Genomic DNA, 24,780 nt, shown 5'->3' with positions numbered 1-24,780 from the left:
GAACACGGCAAAATGCTCCATGAGCTTCTGTGGTGTGCTTGTTGTGCGTAGGCACCCCATTGAAATGACACTGCGTGGAAAATTTGCCAAAGTAAGGGTGCAAAAATGCACATTGCAGCTATGTTAGGTGTGAATGGGGCCTAGGCCCTATTACCATCTGTGTATTTTTTTTTTTGCGCTTTTTTTGTCATGTTTTTCGTGCAACGGCATACAGCAGCCCATTCACCTGAATAGGCTGCCCTATGCGCCATTTGTGGTGGTGAGCATTGCTTTTTTCACATTTTTTGGCGTGGCAAAGCGGGTTTCCTGGCTGTGTTTGGAATTCATGGCACTGCAATTGTTTGTTTTTCATGTGAGTGGGACCTCTGAGAAAGGAGAGGAGCAGGGAGCTTTGGCTGCAAATGGGTGGTCAGTGGAGTGGAGGTAATATTTATTGCCCCATATTATCTATAGGGGAGAACTGAGATCACTTCACTTAAACTTCCTATAAAGGTTGACTGGCTCCCTGTCCCCTGGCAGGGAATGGACCGGGAAGAATGCGCCTCTATGTGTGTGGACTGAGCACAGGCCTTTGTCTCGGGCCCGGCGTGCTGAGTGGGAGTCGTCTGTCTCCCTCAAGGACCATCTGTCGCTGGAGGAATGTGAGCGGCCTCTTTAAGGACGGCCAGGAGGAGTTCCTGTCTGCAGATAACAAAGCCCCCGCCATCCCCTTTAAGGCTCTCCACTTAAAGGGATGATAAGGCCGCTGGAATGAGGCGCTATGGGGGATGGGAAGGAGCTAAAGATGGCTGAGCTGCTAGAAGCGAGGTGTACTTCAGTTGGCTGAAAGTTTGCCGGAGCTGACTGGACCGGAGGGGGCGGCCCGGCCTCGGTGTTCTGTGCGGCGGGGGAAGGTAAAGTGTTCCGGGCAAGGCGGGGGAGCGGGAAAGCCCGGGCACGGCGCCGGGGGACAAAGGGAGCCCGGGGACAACAATGACTGGACACGGGGCTCTAGGCCGGACATGTGCAGAGGAGGATGGAGGGGCCGGGGACATGGCTGAGGGCTATGAGGGGTGTGCTGTGCATGGGGGGCACCGACCCGGGGACGTATGGGGCGGACCGGGGAGAGGGGGCAGCACTGCATGGGGGGGGGGCGGGCATGGAAGGTGGGAGCAGTGCATGGGGGAGAGGGCATGAAGGGTGGGAGCAGTGCATGGGGGAGCAGGGCATGAAGGGTGGGAGCAGTGCATGGGGGAGCAGGGCATGGAAGGTGGGAGCAGTGCATGGGGGAGAGGGCATGGAAGGTGGGAGCAGTGCATGGGGGAGAGGGCATGGGGGAGCAGGGCATGGAAGGTGGGAGCAGTGCATGGGGGAGAGGGCATGGAGGGTGGGAGCAGGGCATGGAAGGTGGGAGCAGTGCATGGGGGAGCAGGGCATGGAAGGTGGGAGCAGTGCATGGGGGAGAGGGCATGGAGGGTGGGAGCAGGGCATGGAAGGTGGGAGCAGTGCATGGGGGAGAGGGCATGGAAGGTGGGAGCAGTGCATGGGGGAGAGGGCATGGAAGGTGGGAGCAGTGCATGGGGGAGAGGGCATGAAGGGTGGGAGCAGTGCATGGGGGAGCAGGGCATGGAAGGTGGGAGCAGTGCATGGGGGAGCAGGGCATGGAAGGTGGGAGCAGTGCATGGGGCAGAGGGCATGGAAGGTGGGAGCAGTGCATGGGGCAGAGGGCATGGAGGGTGGGAGCAGTGCATGGGGGAGAGGGCATGGAGGGTGGGAGCAGGGCATGGAAGGTGGGAGCAGTGCATGGGGGAGCAGGGCATGGAAGGTGGGAGCAGTGCATGGGGGAGAGGGCATGGAGGGTGGGAGCAGGGCATGGAAGGTGGGAGCAGTGCATGGGGGAGCAGGGCATGGAAGGTGGGAGCAGTGCATGGGGGAGCAGGGCATGGAAGGTGGGAGCAGTGCATGGGGGAGCAGGGCATGGAAGGTGGGAGCAGTGCATGGGGCAGAGGGCATGGAAGGTGGGAGCAGTGCATGGGGCAGAGGGCATGGAAGGTGGGAGCAGTGCATGGGGCAGAGGGCATGGAAGGTGGGAGCAGTGCATGGGGCAGAGGGCATGGAGGGTGGGAGCAGTGCATGGGGCAGAGGGCATGGAGGGTGGGAGCAGTGCATGGGGGAGCAGGGCATGGAGGGTGGGAGCAGTGCATGGGGGAGCAGGGCATGGAAGGTGGGAGCAGTGCATGGGGGAGCAGGGCATGGAAGGTGGGAGCAGTGCATGGGGCAGAGGGCATGGAAGGTGGGAGCAGTGCATGGGGCAGAGGGCATGGAAGGTGGGAGCAGTGCATGGGGCAGAGGGCATGGAAGGTGGGAGCAGTGCATTTTGGGGGTGGGTGGGGGGGTTGGGAGCAGTGCATGGCTCATGGCAGAAACTGTAGCACACGGGGACATAGTTTGGGGGAGCAGTGCCTAGGTCATGATAGAAAAAGCAGATGGGGGGGGGGGGGGCATGGGTTGTGGTAGAAGCAGCAGTGTATGGGTATTTGTGAAATGCAAAGCATGGGCAATGTGGCTTGTGTGGGATGGGAAGCACGTGGCCAGTGTGGCTTGTGTGGAAGAAGCAGAAAACATCCTGTGTGGTGTACTAGGAGCAGTGCATGGGAAGGGAGGGGTGGTGTGGCAGGAGTTGGCGCTTGCCGGGAGGGGTGGTGTGGCAGGAGTTGGCGCTTGCCGGGAGGGGTGGTGTGGCAGGAGTTGGCGGGCAGTGTGGCAGTTTTCTGTGCTGGCAGGGAGGGGTGGTGTGGCTTGTGGGGAAGGTCAGTAATGTACAGAGCATCTGGCTGGACCTGTGGAGCATGTTACCCTAGGAACTGCTAGTATGGTTTTTGATGATGTCAATGCCAGTAGTCTAGGAGCACTACAGCTCCTATGGTTGGAGCCAGCAGAACATGCATGGTGTGTCCTGTAATGGGAAATATTAATTGAGAGATGCTGCATCAAATCCAGTTGGCATAATAGTTTAGACTGGAATGGTGATCGTTTACTTGTAGGTCCTGTACTTTGGACTTTTTCACAGTGGCCCACACATTGAAACATCTGTTTTGAATGGCACTGAGGGGAGGTGCCTTGCATCCTTACAGCGCAAGGCTTTTTCTTTTTACTTTATTGAAATGCCACCAAGTGGCATGTCATTAATTTCAATGCACCACAGTGGAGCCGAGTGAAGAGTTCAGGTGATGTGCAGAAAAAATGCAGACATGCTACATTTTTCTGCCCTTCTCTGCTCTGTTGTGAACAGGACACATGGAATGTTTTTATGTGCCCCAGTGGAAATCGGGGGCAGAAATTTGCAAGTCTCTGCACACGCAATGTGAACGAGCCCTAAAGCAACTTGTTTTTGTTGGCGTATTGTAGCAACAAGTTTAAGCTGTGACTTGGCCTTCCTTATCCTGGTAACAGTTTGCTGCGCTAACTATGCAGAGATTTTTGCTTGAATGATTGCAAGGAAGTTTGGTGCTGAGTAGCACTTAATGTAGATAGTTCAATCCTTGCACAACACCATACTCCATTATGTGATTTACCATAGTGGTATGGCTGGGTCTAAGATGCCGCCAGACAAGGTAGGGTAATTGTCCCCTCAAAAAGCACAATTAAATATGTCCATAGAAATTTTTTTTTTTTTTCCTATGTACAACAAATAGGACAAACATGGGGTGGCCTTTTGTTGACCTTTTTGAAAACACAATAAACTAGTATGGAGGGGTGTTAAATAAAAAACTGCTGCCATACACACACAGAATTTCGTCTGAAACTGGTAGTTTTCAGAAAGATCCTTTGACAGTCGTGCCATTAGTGGATCCAATGTTACTGACGATTTCGACAGTGGGCCTGGCTAATGTCGATGGATCCAAAGCGAAAACGTTTACTGTTTCAACTATAATGTGTATGTTGTAATCGAAAAGAATCTTCTGTCTTCTATGACTTATGTATGTTTTTATTGTTGTCCAACGATCACTCTGATCATGGAAACGAGTTTAATCTGTCAGTGGCCAATTTGCTTTCGACCGATAAATAATCATTCAGTCTGCAAACGTCCGAAATTCTGTGCATGTATGGCCAGCAGTGTAAGTGTTGATAATATTTAGTTCAACAAGATACACATCTCAGCCTTGATTTAGGATAGTGTAAAATTGTTGTGACAATGCTGATTACATTTATACAGGTTGGGAACCTTCTTCCCCCCCCCCCCCCCCCCCCCCTCCCTTTTTTTTTTTTTTTTTTTTTTTTTATTTCTTTAACAGACATTAAATATCTCTGTGATTTGTATTAAGGTTTTCTAAATGTATTCTCTATTTATTATGGCCAGGACTAAAAAGTAACTCACAGACGGGGTGCAGGGATGAGGAAGGGTGGACAAGGCATCGCCATCTGTTGTCTTCCCTGGAAATCAACTTGCATGCTGGTAGATTATCATGAGAATCCAATCTGGACCTGGGTAGCGGTGGAAAACCACGCATTAACCACTTGCCTACTGGGCACTTTCACCCCCTTCCTGCCCAGGCTAGTTTTTAGCTTTCAGTGCTGTTACGCTTTGCATGAGCATTGCGCGGTCATGCAACACTGAAATTTTCTAAAGTATTTTTTCTGCAGCCCTGATGGGCACAGATTGTCAGCACTTGTAATTGGGACACTGATGATCAGTGCCCTGATTATCAGTGTAGATGTCCCCTGTGTGGATTTGCCAGTTATCGGCTCTCTTCACACATTCTCAGCGTGAGGAGAGGACTGCCGATAACCAGCAAATCCTTTTTACACTGTGATTGGACACAGCTGGTCACATGGTAATGAGCTCTGTGATTGGCTCTTTACCCTGACCTGTGATCGTCTGTGTCCAAAGGACATGGCGATTGCAGATCTGTGCTGCAGGGGTATGCGAGCCCGTGCTATAGCTGTCTTTGGGCTATAGGGCTGGAAGTGGTTAGTTATCATATCCTGCAGTGCCACCACTAGAGGGAGACTTACCAGAATTATGCCAAGCTGGCTGGACACAGGAAGATGTACAATCCTACAATCTGGTGTACTCCAAGGGTCGGTTTACATCTGTGCAATGTGTTTTTGGTACGTCACTTCTTTATGCATGTTTTAGACCTGATTCTAGGTGCAGTACCATTGAACTCTAATATAATGTGTATTTTGATGAAAACATCAAAGATGCAGCATCAAAATGTGCATTCTAATAGAGTTCAATAGTAGTGTGCATGTAAAAATGCAATGCACTAAACACAATGCACACAGGCCATGAGGGTTGTGTAGCAGCTTAGTGATTCCCATGAGTTTCTGGGATCCTGCATGCTAGTATCCTTGTGTGATCAATTTTCTCACTGCCCACACACACCTCAAACTATTCACAATGTCGTGCCACCACTTGCAGTTTGTCAGCGGACTGGTCTACCATACCCACCAATCTGCTCTGGTGAGTACAGTATTTCCATGCACTGACACTATTCTGCATGCAATCAAATTGGCTGTCGCTTTCGGTCAGCCAATTGCTGCAGTACAAAGAACACAAGGGCCCAACTACAAAATGCAGTCTTGCGCAGATTAGCAGTAAACACACAACCAGGCGTTCAGGCACTAGTAACAGTATGGAACAGTCTCTCTAAGAGTTGCAAGTTCTTTGCTTAGAATGAATGTATTCATTTTTATATTTAATATTTTGCTGCAAGCAGTGCATAGAATGATGTACAAAGTTAAAAAGACCGTGATATACAGAGATTGGTTATTCACTATAAAATAAAAGGAGGAAAAACAGAAATGAGTGTAAAGTGCTGAGTTCACAGTTTTCAGTAAATTGCCCATGCTCCGGGGGCACTATGTGCCAGTTATGTGAAAGTGATCAGGTGGCTCGACAGCTGCCCAGATCACTTTTACATTAAAGCCTGGAGCCTGCAGATAAAAGGTAAAACAACCTAGCACCTGTGAGTTTGTTTTATACTGTGGACGTACCAGACACGTCTATAGAGATAAACTAGTTAACCCTTTCCCGACCAGCCACCGCAGTTGTACTGCGGAAGGTTGGCTCCCCTGGGCGAAACTACGTAACTGTTCCTCGGTTCACTTTTTGACCCCTATGGGGGGCGCGCACCCACGGCGCCTCGCTGAAGCTGATGTGAGTGCCGGCGGCGCGATGACCGCTGGAGAACCGGGATCTGTGTATGTAAACACACAGATTCCAATTTCTCTCAGGGGAGAGGAGACAGATCGTGTGCTCATACCAAGTATGAACACCGATCTCTAGCCTTCCCTAGTCAGTGCCCCCCCAGTTAGAACACACACTAGGGAACACAGTTAACCCCTTGATCGCCCCTAGTGTTAACCCCTTCCCTGCCAGTGACATTTATACAGTAATCAGTGCATTTTTATTGCACTGATCGCTGTATAATTGTCAATGGTTCCAAAAATGTGTCAAAAGTGTCCAATTTGTCCACCGCAATATCGCAGTCCCGATAAAAATAGAAGATCACCGCCATTACTAGTAAAAAAAAAATAATTATAATAATAAAAATGCCATAAATCTATTCCCTATTTTGTAGACGCTATAACTTTTGCGCAAACCAATCAATATGCGCTTATTGCGATATTTTTGGTAAAAAAAAAAAAAAACAATGTAGAATACAAATTGTCCTAAACTGAGGGAATATTTATTTATTTTTTTTTTTTAATTTGGGATATTTATTATAGTAAAGTAAAAGATGTGTTGTTTGTTTGTGTTTGTTTTTTTTTTTGTTTTTTTTTTTCAAAATTGTCACTTTTTGTTTATAGCGCAAAAAAACGCAGAGGTGATCAAATGCCACCAAAAGAAAGCTCTATTTGTGGGGGGAAAAAAGACATCAATTTTGTTTGGGTACAGCGTTGCACAACCGTGCAATTGCCAGTTAAAGCGACGCAGTGCCGTATTGCAAAGAAATTCGCCTGGTCGTTGAGCAGCCAAATCTTCCGGGGCTGAAGTGGTTAAAGAGCGCAAAAGCTAAACCTGAATCTTACAGAAGTGAATTAGGTTGGTACGTTAACTCATTCCCCCTTCTCCCTTCTTCAACCAGACACCGAAGTACTGGTGCATGTTGTCTTTAGAAGCTCCCTAGTAATCAGAGATTTTCCTTGTTATAAAATATTTGCAAAAAATAAAGATTGCGCATATAAAATGGGAGGAGGAAGAAAGTAAACATAGTTACCAATTTAGGGGATATTTTACCTTGTAAAAAAATTAATTCAGTTAAAAATCTAAATGTTTGTGTGCATGTTTATAGTTTCTAAATACTTTCATTAAAAAAAAAAAAAAAAAAATATATGCCCTCTGTACCCAGCTGCATAAGGACTCCTTGGGGGTCATTTTACTAAGATGAATGCACTGCTCTGGTTCAGACCTCAATTGGTGCGCCAGATAAATCCTTAATTGAGCGTGTGCACCGGCGCACACACAGCAGTACCTACGCGCGAGAATGTTTCCAGCGCAATCCCATCGCTTTGGTTCTCGGCGAGGTACATCTCGCGCTCGCTGCAATAGGAAAAAACACATCTTCCTATTAAAGCAGCACGAGAAAAACCGGCATGGGTTCCCCCTCCAGGGGAATACCAGGCCCTATGGTCTGGAATGGATTTTAAGGGGAACCCCCTACGCGAAAAAACGATACCAGACCCTTATCCGAGCACGCAGCCCGGCCGGTCAGGAAAGTGGGTGGGGACGAGCGCCCCCCCCCTCCTGAACCGTACCAGGACACATGCCCTCAACATGGGGGATGGGTGCTTTGGGGAAGTGGGGTGTGCTGCACCCCCCCACCCCAAAGCACCTTGTCCCCATGTTGATGAGGACAAGGGCCTCTTCCCGACAACCCTGGCCATTGGTTGTTGGGGTCTGCGGGCGGGGGGCTTATCAGAATCCTGGAGCCCCCTTTAATATGGTACCACTACCCATTCACCTGGGGGGGAAAAAGTGTCAAGAAAAAAAACACACTAGACAGGTTTTTAAAGTAATTTTTTATTAGGCAGCTCCGGGGGTCTTCCGACTTCGGGGGTCTCTTCCGCGCTCTCCGGATCTTCTCCCCACTCTCCGGCCTCTTCTCCCGGTGTCCGGTTCTTCTCCGCGCTCTCTGGTTCTTCTGACGGGCTCCTCCGCTATCTTCTGCTCTTTTGCTAGCGGTGGCCCAGTCTTCTCCGTTCTCTTCTCCCGCTGTCCGGTTCTTTTCTGCTCTCCGGTATCTTCTGCCGGACTCCCCCCGCTATCTTCTTCCAGCTTTTTTGCTAGCGGTGGCCCGGTCTTCTTCGTCTTCTCCCCTCTTCTCTTCTTTCGATGTTTGACACAAAGATCTCTCCTGCTGTAATGCCATCTGCGCCAACTTATATAGGCATGGGGCGTGGTCACTGTGTGATGTCACCAGGTGACTCAGCCCCTTATGACGCCACAGTCCTGGGGCATGCTGGGACTGTGACGTCATAAGGGGCGGGGTCACCCTTTTCGGCCACTAGTGGGGGGGGTCATTGCGGAGCGCTCCTCAAAGCATTACAGCGGGAGAGCGCATCATGTCAACATCGGGAGAATGTTTCCAGCGCAATCCCATCGCTTTGGTTCTCGGCGAGGTACATCTCGCGCTCGCTGCAATAGGAAAAAACACATCTTCCTATTAAAGCAGCACGAGAAAAACCGGCATGGGTTCCCCCTCCAGGGGAATACCAGGCCCTATGGTCTGGAATGGATTTTAAGGGGAACCCCCTACGCGAAAAAACGATACCAGACCCTTATCCGAGCACGCAGCCCGGCCGGTCAGGAAAGGGGGTGGGGACGAGCGCCCCCCCCCCTCCTGAACCGTACCAGGACACATGCCCTCAACATGGGGGATGGGTGCTTTGGGGAAGTGGGGTGTGCTGCACCCCCCCACCCCAAAGCACCTTGTCCCCATGTTGATGAGGACAAGGGCCTCTTCCCGACAACCCTGGCCATTGGTTGATGGGGTCTGCGGGCGGGGGGCTTATCAGAATCCTGGAGCCCCCTTTAATATGGGGGCCCCCAGATCCCGGCCCCCCACCCTATGTGAATGCGTATGGGGTACATGGTACCACTACCCATTCACCTGGGGGGGAAAAAGTGTCAAGAAAAAAAACACACTAGACAGGTTTTTAAAGTAATTTTTATTAGGCAGCTCCGGGGGTCTTCCGACTTCGGGGGTCTCTTCCGCGCTCTCCGGATCTTCTCCCCACTCTCCGGCCTCTTCTCCCGGTGTCCGGTTCTTCTCCGCGCTCTCTGGTTCTTCTGACGGGCTCCTCCGCTATCTTCTGCTCTTTTGCTAGCGGTGGCCCAGTCTTCTCCGTTCTCTTCTCCCGCTGTCCGGTTCTTTTCTGCTCTCCGGTATCTTCTGCCGGACTCCCCCCGCTATCTTCTTCCAGCTTTTTTGCTAGCGGTGGCCCGGTCTTCTTCGTCTTCTCCCCTCTTCTCTTCTTTCGATGTTTGACACAAAGATCTCTCCTGCTGTAATGCCATCTGCGCCAACTTATATAGGCATGGGGCGTGGTCACTGTGTGATGTCACCAGGTGACTCAGCCCCTTATGACGCCACAGTCCTGGGGCATGCTGGACTGTGACGTCATAAGGGGCGGGGTCACCCTTTTCGGCCACTAGTGGGGGGGGTCATTGCGGAGCGCTCCTCAAAGCATTACAGCGGGAGAGCGCATCATGTCAACATCGGGAGAAGACGACGCAGAAGTCCGAGCCACTGCTAGCAAAAGAGCGGCAGACTATATCGGCAAGCCGGCAGAAGAACCAGACACCGGGAGAAGAGGCCGAAAAGACCCCCCGAAGTCGGAAGAAGACCCCCGGAGCTGCCTAATAAATTACTTTAATAAATTACTTTAAAAACCTGAATAGTGTTTTTATTGACACTTTTTTCCCTAGGTCAATGGGTAGGGGTATGATGTACCCCATACTCATTCACATAGGGTGGGGGGCTGGGATCTGGGGGCCCCCTTATTAAAGGGAGCTCCCGGATTCCGATAAGCCCCCGCCCGCAGACCCCGACAACCAACGGCCAGGGTTGTCAGGAAGAGGCCCTTGTCCTCATCAACATGGGGGGCTCGCTCGTCCCCTCCCCTTTTCCTGGCCGGGCTGTGTGCTTGGATAAGGGTCTGGTATGGATTTTGGGGGTGCCCCCATGCCGTTTTTTCGGCATAGGGGGTTCCCCTTAAAATCCATACCAGACCTAAGGGCCTGGTATGCCCCCAGAGGGGAATTCCCTCTCACTCGCCGCAATAGGAAAATGTGTTTTTCTTAGTGCAGCCAGTACGATATGTACAGTTACCCTATTGCCGAGAACCAGCGCGATGGGTTCGCGCTGGAAACATTCTCGCGGCTGCGTACTGTAGTTTGTACAAAAGTCTGGTTTTGTGTACACACGATCGGACTTTTGTTGCCGGAAAGTTTGTGCGTTCGCACAGCCAACAAAAGTCCGATAGAAAAAGTTTGTCCGATGGAGCGTACACACGGTCGGATGTTGCTTCAAAACAGCTAATTTGCATGTTTGTTGTCAAAAAGTCAGATCGTGTGTACGGGCCTTAACGGTGCATCTTCCTATTACTGCTTTAGCCTAATGCTCTGTTTCCACCCCAAAGTTGCGTGATTTACAATGTGCTTTTTCGGCTTGTTTTCCACTATTGCGACTTGTCATGCCACTTGGGACTGAAAAGTTGCATCACAAGTTCTACCCCATGATTTACGAGTACCGTTTATATGTGTGCGACTTCAAGTCGCAGCAACTTCAAAGTAGTCCCTGCACTACTTTGGTCCCACTTTGATGCGACTTGAGGTCCATAACCTCAAAAATACACAGGCATTGCTTCATGTTTCGGCAAAAAGTTGCAGGAAACTCGCGGCAGAAAACACGCGACTTTGGGCTTGCAATAGTGGAAACCGAGCCTTAATGCCATGTCATGCGACTGGTTTAAAACATCGGAGAAAAAGTCGCACTGAAGTTGGAACAAAGTAGTGCAAGGTAGTGCAAGAACTTTTTTTGGATTTGCACCAATTAGAACGGGGGAACATTGAAATACATGTGTTTTGACTTGTCCTGCGACTTCACATGTGTCAAGTCGCACAACTCGCAGTAGTGGAAAGAGAGCTTAAGGCCACTTGGGACTGAAATGTTGTGTCACAAGTTGTACCCCATGACTTACAATGAGTAATGTTCATATGTGTGCGACTTGTTTACGCCCATGCGCACATGTATACACAGCGGGCACACATCTTTATTACAGAAATCCATATTTTGCATGGAAATTAACCACTTGCTTGCTGGGCACTTAAACCCCCCTGCTGTCCAGATCAATTTTCAGCGCTGAGGCACTTTGAATGACAATTGCGCGGTCTTACTTAGCCAAATGTTTTTTTATTTTCCCACAAATAGAGCATTCTTTTGGTGGTATTTGATCACCTCTGTGTGTTTTTTTTTTTTTTTTTTTGTGTTAAAAAAAAAGACAGATTTTTATAAATAATTTTGTATATTTTGATATTAAATGGGCACTGATTGGTTACACTGATAGGCAGCACTGCTTGCGACCACTGGTGGGCATTGATAGGTGGCACTGGCAGGTGGTACTGGTGGGCACAGATGAGGCCGAATTGCCTCTTCGGGACCAGTGTCCCTTGCACTTAAGCCGGTGATCAGCTTTTATTTTTATCCTCATGCTGTCAGCATGAGGAGAAAATATAAACCATTACTGAGCTTTAGTTTACATCATGTGATCAGCTGTCATTGGCTGACAGCTAATTGCGTGGTAAGGGGCCGGGGTTGGCCCTTACTTCGATCTGTGATCACCCAAGTGCGTGCCCTGCAGGGAGCCCACGGGGAGCCCGTCCTATGACAGCCTCCCAGAAATTCAGGTCCACGCTGTGGCCATTTGGCTATAACACAGACACCAAGTGGTTAATAGAAAAACAGATGCAGATTTCTAGGACTGGCCAAAAAATGAATGTTTAGAGTCAAAGGCAACTGATGACTTTCTATTAAAGGTCTAAATGGGCCATTAACATGCATCACAATTGAACTTAGGAATGTGTCTTTGCAAAGTTAAACTAATTAAAATCCTTTCCTATTTTTGGTTGGGGATGGACTGCAGAGGGATTAGAAGTTTTGTCAGATGTCTACACCCATGATAGGGTGAAGACAACTCCCAAATTTTGGCAATTTCTCATTCAAAATTATTCACCTCCTGTCACATAGCCAAGCAGGAAGTGAGTGTAAAACCCTACCAATGTACGTCCTTGGGGACACACAGGCCAATCTAGCATTTTGCCTTGTACATCCCAAATTATTATGTATCTTGGGGTTTATTTACTAAAAGGTAAATCCACTTTGCACTACAAGTGCAGTTGCTGGAGATCTGAGGGGGACATGCAAGGAAAAGAAAAAAAAAAAAAACAGCATCTTTGCCTCTACATGATTGGATGATAAAATAACCAGTGCTTCCCCCTATGATTTGCATCAACTACACTTGTATTGCAGAAAGGATTTGCCTTTAATAAACCCCAAAATACCTAACAATTTGGGGTGTACACAACAAAGTGCTGAAGTGCAATTTTGCATAATGGGGACACTAGTTAGATTGACCTGTGTCCCCAAAGAAAAATATTGTTAGGGTTTTACTCTCACTTCCTGTTTGGCTATGTGACAGGAAGCAAAGCCAATTTTAAGAAAAGGGACACAAAGCCCAACCTAAAAAAAAAAAAAAAAAAATTATTGATTTCCCTCAAAGTCCACAATTAAAATAGGATTGTCTTGAGATTGATTTTAGTTCAGTGCTCTAAATCAGTGCTTCTCAACCCTGTCCTCAAGTACCCGCCAACAGTCCATGCTTGCAGGTTTTCCTTCCTTCATCTTGCACAGGTGCTTTAAATCAAAGTCAATGGCTTTGTGTTTTGGACAGCTATTTTAGATTTGGGGGGGGGGGGACTGAGGCTGAAAACCACTGCTCAAAAAGAAAATTGAATACTTACCACTCTGAAATGTTACTTTCCTGGTCACTATCCATGGCAGCATGAAGGCACCAGGAAAGTAACTTAAAACTAAAAAAAAAAATAAAGGGATTTGTCTAAGACATGCCAATCAGCCTAGTTAAGCTGCAGTTGGGAAATCTGTTGCATGAAAAGAACACACATAAAACATAAAAAATTTGAAACAATTTTATTGGTCAAAAAAAAAAAAACAGGACTTGGAAAAGAAGCAAGGAAGGCAAAATACACACATGTATGTTTAATTTGAGACACTAACAGAATGTTTGAGGTTTGACCCTTTTGCAGTGTAAATTACCAGGAGTTAAAAGGAGTGCACCCACAAATGGACATCTATTAAGGATTAAAACAACATCAGGCACATCTTGAGAAAGAATTTTAAAAATAATGCAGCACAGACAGTTAAATCGAAGTGAACAACGTAAAAACAACAAACATTGCCAACATAAAAATGGTAAAATAACTACCACCCAAAAAAATACAACAAACCAAAGTAACAAAATAAATTGCATAAAAACATCTGTTTTGCAACAACATAACAAACAAAATACAAAGAGAAAATACATGTGTTCGAAACTTGATAAGGACACCCAAAAAGTACTCTGACACACACACACACACACACACACACACACACCTCTTTTCAGGGCAAAGTAAAGAATGCTATCTGCAAGCTTTATACAACTTATGCTGGCCGAACACATTTTCCAAAAACTAACGCAAACGATCGTGCCATCATGTAATGACCGATAAATCATTTTTTGTTCTTCCTTTTTTTTTTTTTTTTTTTTTTACATATACCTAGTGCAGACCGTTCAATTTATCGTAGGTTCAGCAGAAATTTTCCAAACTTGCTGTTGGTTTTTTTTTTCCACAAAAACGTCACAAACTATTATCGATTTGTGCCCATTAACTTGCCGAAAAACGAACGAAGTGTCTATATGAACGTTTTTTCGGCCGATTTTTCGTATAGTGTATGGCAAGCAATAATTTGTGTGCTACTGAGGCAATTGCAAACACATGCACAGACCATGAAACGCACAAAATGCAAGTTCACCCAATGTAGAGAGAACTTCAAAGTGGGCACACCTGTTAAGGATGTCCTTTAAATTACTAACCCAAAAAACTCACTCTGAGCATGCCCAGAAACATCCAAGTGCTGTTCACACACAAAAAGCACAAAAAAAAAAAAAAAAAAAAAAAGTCCCTGAGCATGCCCAGAACAACCCAAATGCAGCTAGCACAAAATAAGCCACCCCCCCTGTCCAAAATTAAGCACATCATCCAGCATGCACCAAAATTACAGATGGGACAAAACACACCCCAGTCCAGGGGGACAACTAAAGAGCCTAACATGTGCAAAAGTTATACAACAAATACCATTGCAGTCTAAGGGAACTTACTTGGTAATTTTACTAGTCCCCACTTGGCTGGCTTATCTTCTAGTTATTGGCCGTAAAATGGGTATGGGGGCCCAGGTCCCACCCTAAGGGACATATTTCAATGTCACCAATTGGACAACCCCAAAAACGAAACAAGGAGAAATGCCTTTAAATATGCCAAACTGCTTAAGGGCCAGTTCACACCAATGCAGTCCAGTGCATATTGTATGCATCAAAAATGCATGGAATGTTGGTTATATGGTTTTCGATGGCATAGTTCACACCAGTGCTTGCAGTTCCAGTGCGTTCCAGTTCCACAAAAAGTAGAACATGCTGCATTTTTTTTTCTGCACTGGACTGTACTGGAAAGCTATAAAACGCATAAAAAATGCACCGAAAACGCACTGCAACACACTTGTCCTTATTTAAGGTTAAGAAAAAAGGGGGGAAAAAAAGCACTGGACTGCATCAAAAACGCGCATGCAAAAAAGCACCTGGAACGTGTCCGGACTGCGTTTCTATGGTGTGCACTGCCCTAAGGGATTCACTGGGATGCACTGGCCCTAAGGCAGTCCGGATGCGTTCCAGGTGCTTTTCTGCATGCACGTTTTTGATGCAGTCCAGTGCTCCCCCCCCCCTCTTTTTTCTTAACCTTAAATAAGGACAAGTGTGTTGCAGTGTGCGTTTTTGATGCATTTTACAGCGTTCCAGTACAGTCCAGTGCATAAAAAATGCAGCATGTTCTACTTTTTTTTTTTTTTTGGGAACTGGAAACGCACTGGAACTGCAAGCACTGGTGTGAACTATGCCATTGAAAACCATATAACCTACTTTCCATGCGTTTTTGTTGCAGACAAAAAATGCACTGGACTGCATGTGGTGTGAACTGGCCCTTAAGGAATAAAAGTTATTTAAAACTACTCGCGGCTATAATGAAATGTTGGTCCGGCAATACACATAAAAGTTCATTGATAAAAACAGCATTAAGAAAAAACAAAATTAAGGAAAAAAAAAATGCGTGGGGGTTCCCCCGAAATTCCATACCAGGCCCTTCAGGTCTGGTATGGATTTTAAGGGGAACCCTGCGCCAAAATTAAAAAAAAAAAAAAAAAAAAAATGGCGTGGGTGTCCCCCCAAAAATCCATACCGGACCCTTATCCGAGCATGCGACCTGGCAGGCCACAGGAAAAGAGGGGGGACGAGAGAGCACGCCCCCCCCCCCCGAACCGTACCAGGCCACATGTCCTCAACATTGGGAGGGTGCTTTGGGGTCTCCCCAAAGCACCTTGTCCCCATGTTGATGAGGACAAGGGCCTCATCCCCACAACCCTTGCCCGGTGGTTGTAGGGGTCTGAGGGTGGGGTGCTTATTGGAATCTGGAAGCCCCCTTTAATAAGGGGACCCCCCAGAATACCGCCCCCCCCCCGTGTGAAATAGTAATGGGGTACAAAAGTACCCCTACAATTTCATTAAAAAAAGTGTCAAATGTTAAAATGACAAGAGACCGTTTTTGACAATTCCTTTATTTTAAAGCCTTCTTCTTTCCATCTTCTTCGGGTCTCCTTCTTCTCTTCCTTCCCTCTCTTCCTCCATCTTCTTCCTCCGATCCTCTGCTTCTTGCTCCAGTGTTCTCGTCCGGTGTCTTCCCTGCTTCGTTCTTGGGATGCTCCGCATCCATGGGAGGCTCCAGCTGTGTGGCGCTTCTTTTCTTCTGACATTTATATAACGGAACCGTGCTTCAGAAGGGGCGGGGTCACCGGGTGGCCCTGCCCTCTGTTTTATATAAGAAGTGTCAGAAGAAGAGAAGCGTCACACAGCGGGAGCTTCCCATGGATGCGGAGCGGCCCAAGAACGAAGCGGGGAAGAAGATGCCGGACGAGAACACCGGAGCAAGAAGCAGAGGATCGGAGGAAGAAGACCCTTCTTTCCATCTTCTTCGCCTTTAAATAAAAGAATTGTCAAAAACTGTCTCTTGTCATTTTTGACCCTTTTTTTTTTTTTTTCTGAAATGGTAGGGGTACTTTTTGTACCCCTTTACCATTTCCCACAGGGGGGGTGGGATCTGGGGTTTCCCTTGTGAAAGGGGGCTTCCAGATTCCGATAAGCCCCTGCCCGTAGACCCCCACAACCACCGGGCAAGGGTTGTGGGGATGAGGCCCTTGTCATCAACATGGGGACAAGGTGCTTTGGGGGGGGACCCCAAAGCACCCTCCCAATGTTGAGGGCATGTGGCGTGGTACGGTTCAGGGGGGGTGCGCTCTCTCGTCCCCACCCCCTTCTTTTCCTGCGGCCTGCCAGGTTGCGTGCTCGGATAAGGGTCCAGTATGGATTTTTAGGGGGACCCCACGACATATATTTTTTTTTTTTTTTTTTTCTTAATGCTGTTTTTATCAATGAACTTTTATGAGTATTGCCGGACCGACATTTCATTATAGCCGCGAAGTGAACCAGCGTTTAAAAAAAAAAAAATTTAGAGGTGTGCCCTTTCAACCTATGCAAATGCATTTACGTTGCTTGACATTTACTAAGATTTTGCCGGCGCAGTGAACCAACGCATTTGAACAAGCGCAAATGCTGTTTGTGCATGCGCGGTGCATAAATTGACCTCCCGCAGTTCAAATGGATTTGCCGGCGCAGCAGGCTTGTTCAGAAAAAGTTACTTTCTCATTGTATTTTGGGCATATTTGTTACTTGGGCAGTTATTACTATACTTCCTCACATCACCCCCAAAATATTGGCACTTCCAGCTTGTTTACATTTTAAGTTAAAGATGCCGTGCGTCATGTCTATAGTGGCGTACCGATCGCCTCCTCCCGTGCGCTGGGAAGAGAATAGTAAATGGTGCAATTGTTTTGTAAATACGAAAATGTCCTTTGCGCATCGGCGTGCACCGCAACTCATGGCGCAAATGCTTCGTAAATCAGCCCCCTTGTGATGATGGGAGGCATGTTGCTGCAGCAGCTTTAATGCAGCACAGACAGTCCAGTGTAAAGTGCAGAATTTCACTGAGGGGCCGTGCAAGGGGTGTGTCGGCAAAAGTTTAACCATTGGTATACAGGCAATATGTGATCCCAAGTAGAATGCAGAGATGCAGACTGACCACACTGGGGTGGATGAATTCTCATGCCTCGCATGGTCAGCTTGAAATGGGAAAGAAGGACTGTCAGAATTATTTGCATGTCATACAAAGGGAACTTTCTTCTTCCCTTTTTTTTTTTTTTTTTCCTCTCTCTCTCTCTAGGAGACCGCTCCAAGTGCTTGTAAAGGCATAAGGTTTTTGTTTTTTTTTTAACTTGATGCATTCTGTGCATGAAGTACAAAAACCTTCCATGCTCAGCTCTTCTCCCCCATCCAAATACTTACCGGAGTTGTGTCTCGATCCAGCACTGTGCCTGAGAGCAGCAGCATTTCTCTTTCGCTCTCCTCACAGGACTCGGAGGCGGAAGCCTAAGGCGTTGTTGTATGTGTTTATAGATGCACACAGCCTTGCTTAGGATCAAGCCTGCAAGAGTGCCCCCATAGCAAGCTGATTGCTATGGGAGCACTCAAAAGGGAGGAGGAGCCAGGAGTGCCAGTAGGGGACCCCAGAAAAGGAGGAAAGGGACTGCGCAACAGGCAAGTATAACGTCTATTTAAAAAAATAAACTTTTCTGTCGCTTTAATTTCAGAAAAAAAGATTGGGCTTTAAAATGTAACCCTATAGTAAAAATTGCAATCAACACAGTTTCCATAATATGGAGGGGCTGAAGTATTTGGCTGCAAAATGATGCAAGGAAATGCAGCTTAGCAACTGAAAAACATCAGAGGGTACATTTTTATCTTTAAAAATAAAAAATAAATAAAGTGCGCTAATTATATGAAAATACACACATAGATGTGAATACATGTGGGTAGTAGTAAAAACCACAATCTACTGAGAGCAAGTAAATGACTCCATGAGTGGTAAAAAAATAGTGCAAAACATAAAAACTCAAATAAAAAGAAGAAACGAAAAATGTGTACATGTGAAATACAATGATATTAATAGCGTGAAAATCTGAAAATCAAACAAACTCAGTCCATGGGTTCAAATATAAAAAGTTCATCAGTGAAAAAAAGCTTCCATCCACTATACAGCTCAGCAGCAACTAATCCCCCTATGAGTGGATTGACAAAGGAGAGAGATGTGCAGGATGGTGCAAATCCACTGGCGGTGACTCCAATAAGTGAGAAAGTGATAAAGGTGGACTCTTACCCTGCGTGTTGGACCCCCTCCTTGGCAGGGTCTATCAGGCATGCAGATTTTTGCCCTCTGCAGGGACCATGTAATGAGAAGATCTCCCCAGCAGCTGTTAGGAATGTTGTCTCCGATCCGGGCTGGTCCAAGTCCCCTCTCCAGGCGTTTCACTTGGACCAGCCCGGATCGGAGACAACATTCCTAACAGCTGCTGGGGAGATCTTCTCATTACATGGTCCCTGCAGAGGGCAAAAATCTGCATGCCTGATAGACCCTGCCAAGGAGGGGGTCCAACACGGAGGGTAAGAGTCCACCTTTATCACTTTCTCACTTATTGGAGTCACCGCCAGTGGATGTGCACTATCCTGCACATCTCTCTCCTTTGTCAATCCACTCATAGGGGGATTAGTTGCTGCTGAGCTGTATAGTGGATGGAAGCTTTTTTTCACTGATGAACTTTTTATATTTGAACCCATGGACTGAGTTTGTTTGATTTTCAGATTTTCACGCTATTAATATCATTGTATTTCACATGTACACATTTTTTGTTTCTTCTTTTTATTTGAGTTTTTATGTTTTGCACTTATATATTTTTACCACTCATGGAGTCATTTACTTGCTCTCAGTAGATTGTGGTTTTTACTACTACCCACATGTATTCACATCTATGTGTGTATTTTCATATAATTAGCGCACTTTATTTATTTTTTATTTTTCATGGTACACAGATATTGGTGTATTTTGTGTGCAGCTTTTACCTTTGACCTTTTTTGCTCTGCAGCGCAGTTTTTATTTTTATTTTTGAACATTTTTATCTTTCCCCCTTTTTTTTTTTTTTTTTTTTTTTTTTTTTTTTTTTTTTTGTTAAAAAAAAAAAAATTTTTTTAAATGTTCGTTCGATTTTTTTCTAATTGTTAGTTTGGTCAAATCGACGTTAGTTTTCAACCACAGTGACGGGAAAATTTAGAAATGATAGAAAACTTCTTGGTCAGGAATTTTCAGACAATGTGTGTGGTTTTTGTTCAGAAATTACATTCATTTTAAAAACAATGTTAAAAGCAAGTGAAAATTTCAAACATTTTTTAATTCAGCGACTATACAAAGATTTTTTTCGTATGAATATTCTCGTCTGAAAATTGATCTATGTGGCCAGCATAAGGCTCGGTACACACCTATGCTGTTTGCTTTTGATCTGTTTCTGCAGTGCTTTTTGCTGTACGTTTTTGATTTTTGCAAACGTGATTTTGCTGCGATTTGCATTTTTTTTTTTTTTTTTTCTTTTTCTTTGGCCAATTGGTTGTTGGGCAGATTAATAGTAATAAAAGTGATCACATTTTTTTTTTTTTTTCAAAAAAGTGTCAAACAAAAAAAAAAAAATTTTTTTTAAAGCGTCCCTGTCCCCCGTGTGCTCGCACGCAGAAGCGAATGCATATGTAAGTCCCGCCCACATATGAAAATGGTGTTCCAACCATGCATGTTAGGTATCGACACGAACGTTGGAGCGAGAGCAATAATTTTGTCCCTAGACCTCCTCTGTAACGCAAAGCATGTAACCAGTAAAAAAAATTTCAAGCGTCGCCTATGGGGATTTTTAAGTACCGAACTTTGGCGCCATCCCGCAACCGTGTGCTATTTTTTGAAGTGTGACATGTTAGCTATCTATTTACTCGGCGTAACTTCATCTTTCACAATATGCAAAAACATTTGGCTAACTTTAGTGTTTGTTTTGTTTTGTGTGTTATTTTTTGGGAAAAAAAAAAAAAAAACGTATGAAAAATTGCTGCACGAATACTGTGCGAGATAAAAAGTTGCAACAACCGCCATTGTATTTTCTAGGGTCTTTGCTAAGAAAACATATATAATGTTTGGGGGTTCTATGTAATTTTCCAGCAAAAAATTATGATTTTTACATGTAGGAGAGAAATGTCAGAATTGGCCTGGGTGGCAAGTGGTTAATGTTATATTTTTTTTTTTTACTTCTATTTTAGGGTGTTTCATGTTGGAGAGAGACCAATTTCCAAGCGGGAGCACTATGAATAATCACTCTACTACACAGGTAGAACTGTTCAACAGATTGGAGAGTGAGGACGGTGTGAAGGTGAAGTCGTGTTCTACAAATACTGAAGTTTGCTCAAAGTCTTCACCATTCAATTGCCAAATGGTGATGAGTACTTCTGTACAAAGCCTTCATGATGGAATGGCAATGAAAATCGGAAGCTTGCAAAAGTTAGAAGGGTCAGATAACCCAACATTAACAGTCAAAGAAGAGATTAATGACCTTGAATATTATCAGGAGCAGCCGGTGTCTAGCATGGAACTAAAATGTAGTATTTGTTCTGAAACATTTCCTTATGTTTCAGAGCTGATGTTCCACGAACAGCTCCATAATGGCAGCAGTCGCTTTGAATGCCAGCTGTGCGGTCAGAAGTTTCAGAGTTCTTCCAACCTGAAAGATCATTATAATGCCCACACAGGTGAACGACCTTATAAGTGTGAGTTATGTGCCAAAGCCTTTACACAATCTTCCTCCTTATTGGCTCATAAACGTACTCATACAATGGAAAAGCCATACAAGTGCGAAGTATGTGGAAGACTCTTTAAAGATGCTTCTAATTTTATAAAACATAGGCGTCTTCATGGCGAAACACTAGATTTAGCTCAACAAATGCAAGCAGGTGGTCTACTCCTGAACGAAAAGCCCTATGCTTGTACGTACTGTGATAAAGCGTTTAAGCGTACTTCTGATTTAAAAGACCATGAGCGTGTCCACACTGGGGAAAGACCTTACCGTTGTAGAATATGTCAGAAGTGTTTTACTCAGTCTTCAGTGTTAACTGGGCATATGCGCATACACACTGGGGAACGGCCATTTCACTGTAATGTATGTGGCAAAACCTTTAACAATTCTTCCAATTTTAAAAAGCACCAGCGTACCCATTCCATGAAGGACATCCTTGCAAAGGTTAAAGTAGAAAATGGCTTGTCTCCCGAAAAGCAGCCACTTCAAAGTAAAAATGGTATGGCCTTTCCAAAGGGCATTGGCGCCATCCTGTGCAGCAACAGCTTGAGTAATAACCACCATCCAAGAACATTACCCAAAATGATGCTGGATGACGACGACTGCAAGGTCATACTAGAAAAAGACCCCATTGAAGTGAATGGAAACAAAGTATTAGGTGTGGATGTTTTGCAGTTGTCATGTGCAGGAATGTCTAGCGCCATGAAAGACAAAGATGCAGCATTTTCCAAAATGACAGAAACCAAGACAAAAGAGGTGGTGCTTATTGAGGATGATGTAGTTTTAGATTCAGACAGCTCCGTCTCCAATAATGATGCTGAAGCCAAAGGAAATGCATGTAAAGATAATTTGGAAAAATGCATCCAGCCAAAACTGACAAAGGCTATGGACTATGGATATAACACTACTTCATTTAAAGTTGAAAAAGTGCAACATGGTTCAAAAGAGCATGAGATATACGTGGAAATATCAGATGATAGCACTACTGAAGATGATGATAATTATGAGGATAATGTTGTTCCTGCCAAAAGTTTATTTCAGTGCCAGAATCAAGGTCTCATCAATCCAGCAGATGTAAAATTAGAGTATTCTCACTCTCTAGAAGAGGAAATGGCTTGTGTTGAGGACCCTACACCGAATGTAAGAAACGCTCATAATTTAAAAGCTGGTATTTGCAGTGTTGCAGACCTAGCAGAATCCGATGAAATGTTTTTTGAAAGATCCATGCAGTGTTGGGATTCCCAGATTGATGACTCTCTCGATGACCAAGATGACTTACAGTTTTTGGAAATGGATCCCAAACCATACATTTGTTTTGTATGTGATAAACGGTTTAAAAGGGCTACAGATTTAAAGGAACATTTGCGGGTCCACACAGGGGAACGACCTTTTGTGTGCCAAGTTTGTGGTAAGGGTTTCACACAGTCATCGGCCCTGTCTAGCCATCAACGCATCCACACCGGTGAAAAGCCTTTTCAGTGTGACATATGTTATAAAAGGTTTAATAATTCTTCCAACTTTTCTAAGCATAAGCGAGTTCACACAGGTGAACGTCCTCACAACTGTCCACTCTGTGGAAAGAGCTTTCAGGAAAAGCGTCGAGTAAAGCGGCATATGAAATCTGTTCATCATGTTCAAGAGTGAGACCGTAACCTGTTTACACACTTACTGTTATACAAAATGTATAAATCAGACAGTGCTGTATTATGAACTATTGTAGCACGTTAGATAATTTTCTTATGGAAATGATAATAGCTTTAACAGCTACACTAAGCTTCATGTCATTGTAACAGTAGGAAATTGTTATGCCTTTTAACCAAGCTTTCCCATAAATTATTTTCAAAGTATGGATATTAGTTTTAGGTTTTCTGTAACTGGTATGATGAATATGACCTGAAAATCTTATGCTTGTGTAAAGGTAAAGCATTTGCACAGCATTCAGTGGAGGAGCTTTTCTTTATAGTTGAAACCTCTTTTGAGATGTGAATACATTTTTAATCAAAGTCAAATTTGGTGTCACGTATATGCATGCACCAAACATGTAGATGAGATACGGAGTTTTGGAAAATGGTAATTTTATTCCACTTTTTTTTTTTCTCCATCTTGTTCCAATTCCATTTAAAAACTTTACGTTATAAAATCGATGATACCGATGTTTGGACCCTATTCAGTTTTAAATTTAGACTAGCTCTATTTGCAAGAATCTTACAGATGTTTGCAGTACCTAATTTGACAGTCATTGCTAACAGATGCCTTACCCATCTACAGAAGCTGTATGCAGTATTCCACATGAATGCTAGAAGTATGTTTTTTTTTTACTAATGATTTTAGTCAACCAAAGTTTCACATAAAGTGTTAGGAAAACTAGCACCGCTGCAAATGTTTTGGATGTGTGATTTTTTTTTTTTTTTTTTTTTTTTTTTTTTTCCTCCTCTTAGGTGTGGGGGGGTCTAGGTAAATGGGTCTTAAACACCCATTGTTGAAAATACTATGACTTTGTTTAGTAGAAGCAAAAATAATTAATTGAAATTGATGTTTATGCCTCAAGGGTAGCTCTACATTTCTTTATTGTAAGTAAAATAAAGTCCTTATTAGTGTACAGTGGCCAAACAGTTGGTAAATTGAATGCAATGGCTTATGTAGTTTCTGTACAAAATTTTAATTTGGTTTAGCATATATCCTTGGTCAAGAGTAAACTGGGTTCTGTAGTTTATTAAATCCTAATAATGCGAAAGTGGTACAGTTTAAAAAAAAAAGCAAAAAAAAATGTATGAAGCAGCCCAACCTGTGCTGTTGTGACAGTGCATGCATTATTTATAACTTCTAGGGGTGTGCAATAGGGTTTTTCCCCCTTCCCTGTAATACCATAACACTGACCCTTTTAGACTGACCAACTTTAGTAAATGTCTCAGGGTGAACTGTCCCAGTTTGTCAAAAAAAACTGATCGTGAGAACTGACCTTGTGGAAACTGGACTTGGGGATCCAGCATTTCATAAAACCAATGCAGTCAGTGGCTTTTGTGTTTGACTGCGTAATGAATTGCTGTCCTCTTTGGGTTCAGTTCACCTGATTTTGGGAGAACCCTGCTGCTGGATATGGCCCCCCCACCCCACTTCCTAGTGGAAACATTTCCAATATAATGCCATAATTTTTGGTTTCTTCTGACATAATTTTTTTAGTTTCACAGCTGAAAACACCGTTATTGCATGCCTATTTATTTTCACAAAAATATTTTAACATTATAAACTGTATGAAATAAAACTTTTTATACTAGGATCTAAAGTTTCAAGTTGCCAGGATTTTTATTTGCTGTATATTCTGTATTTGATTGCCATGAAGAGTGGTATTTTTAGTAGGTGGATGTCAAAATTTTCAATGCCATCTTTAAAAGGATAGGTTCACTGAGTTTCGTGAGAACTACAACCCCTGGCAAAAAGTGTAACATCGCCACTCATGGAAAATGTTTATGTAATAGTTTAATTATGTAAGAAAAACGAATTACAGACCTGCCTCAAAACTATTTTAATTTAAGTTTACAACCTTCTGGCTTAAAGAAACAGTTAAAAAAAAAAAAAAAAAAAAAAACTGGTCGGTTGTTGCAGATCAAGCAGAGAGAAAAAAATATGGAATCACTAAATT

The 24,780-nt window shown here is 44.7% G+C and overlaps 1 protein-coding gene across 3 annotated transcripts; it reads left to right on the top strand.

Moving 5' to 3' along the window:
• Positions 1 to 299: 299 nt before the first annotated feature.
• LOC141110894 (uncharacterized) lies at positions 300 to 24,423 on the top strand. 3 transcript variants are annotated; one of them, XM_073602657.1, is made up of 2 exons: positions 300 to 423; positions 20,611 to 24,423. In XM_073602657.1, exons 1-2 carry the CDS (start codon positions 402 to 404, stop codon positions 22,782 to 22,784), a joined length of 2,196 nt encoding a protein of 731 aa, XP_073458758.1. In that variant the 5' UTR covers positions 300 to 401; the 3' UTR covers positions 22,785 to 24,423. The 3 variants fall into 3 exon arrangements, with proteins under 3 accessions (XP_073458758.1, XP_073458759.1, XP_073458760.1); XM_073602658.1 differs by lacking the exon at positions 300 to 423 and adding an exon at positions 571 to 893; XM_073602659.1 differs by lacking the exon at positions 300 to 423 and adding an exon at positions 6,800 to 7,030.
• The last annotated feature ends 357 nt before the right edge of the window (positions 24,424 to 24,780 follow it).

The sequence above is a fragment of the Aquarana catesbeiana genome, linkage group LG10 (assembly GCF_042186555.1).
Source record: "Aquarana catesbeiana isolate 2022-GZ linkage group LG10, ASM4218655v1, whole genome shotgun sequence".
Classification (NCBI taxonomy): domain Eukaryota; kingdom Metazoa; phylum Chordata; class Amphibia; order Anura; family Ranidae; genus Aquarana; species Aquarana catesbeiana.
Note: the sequence above shows the minus strand (reverse complement) of the source record. Positions and strands in the feature narration are given on the sequence as shown.

Coding starts and splice junctions, on each gene's coding strand:
- LOC141110894 (XM_073602657.1), top strand. CDS start 402: ATGGGTGGTCAGTGGAGTGGAG. Junction 424..20,610: donor GGGTGGTCAGTGGAGTGGAG/GTAATATTTATT, acceptor CTTCTATTTTAG/GGTGTTTCATGTTGGAGAGA.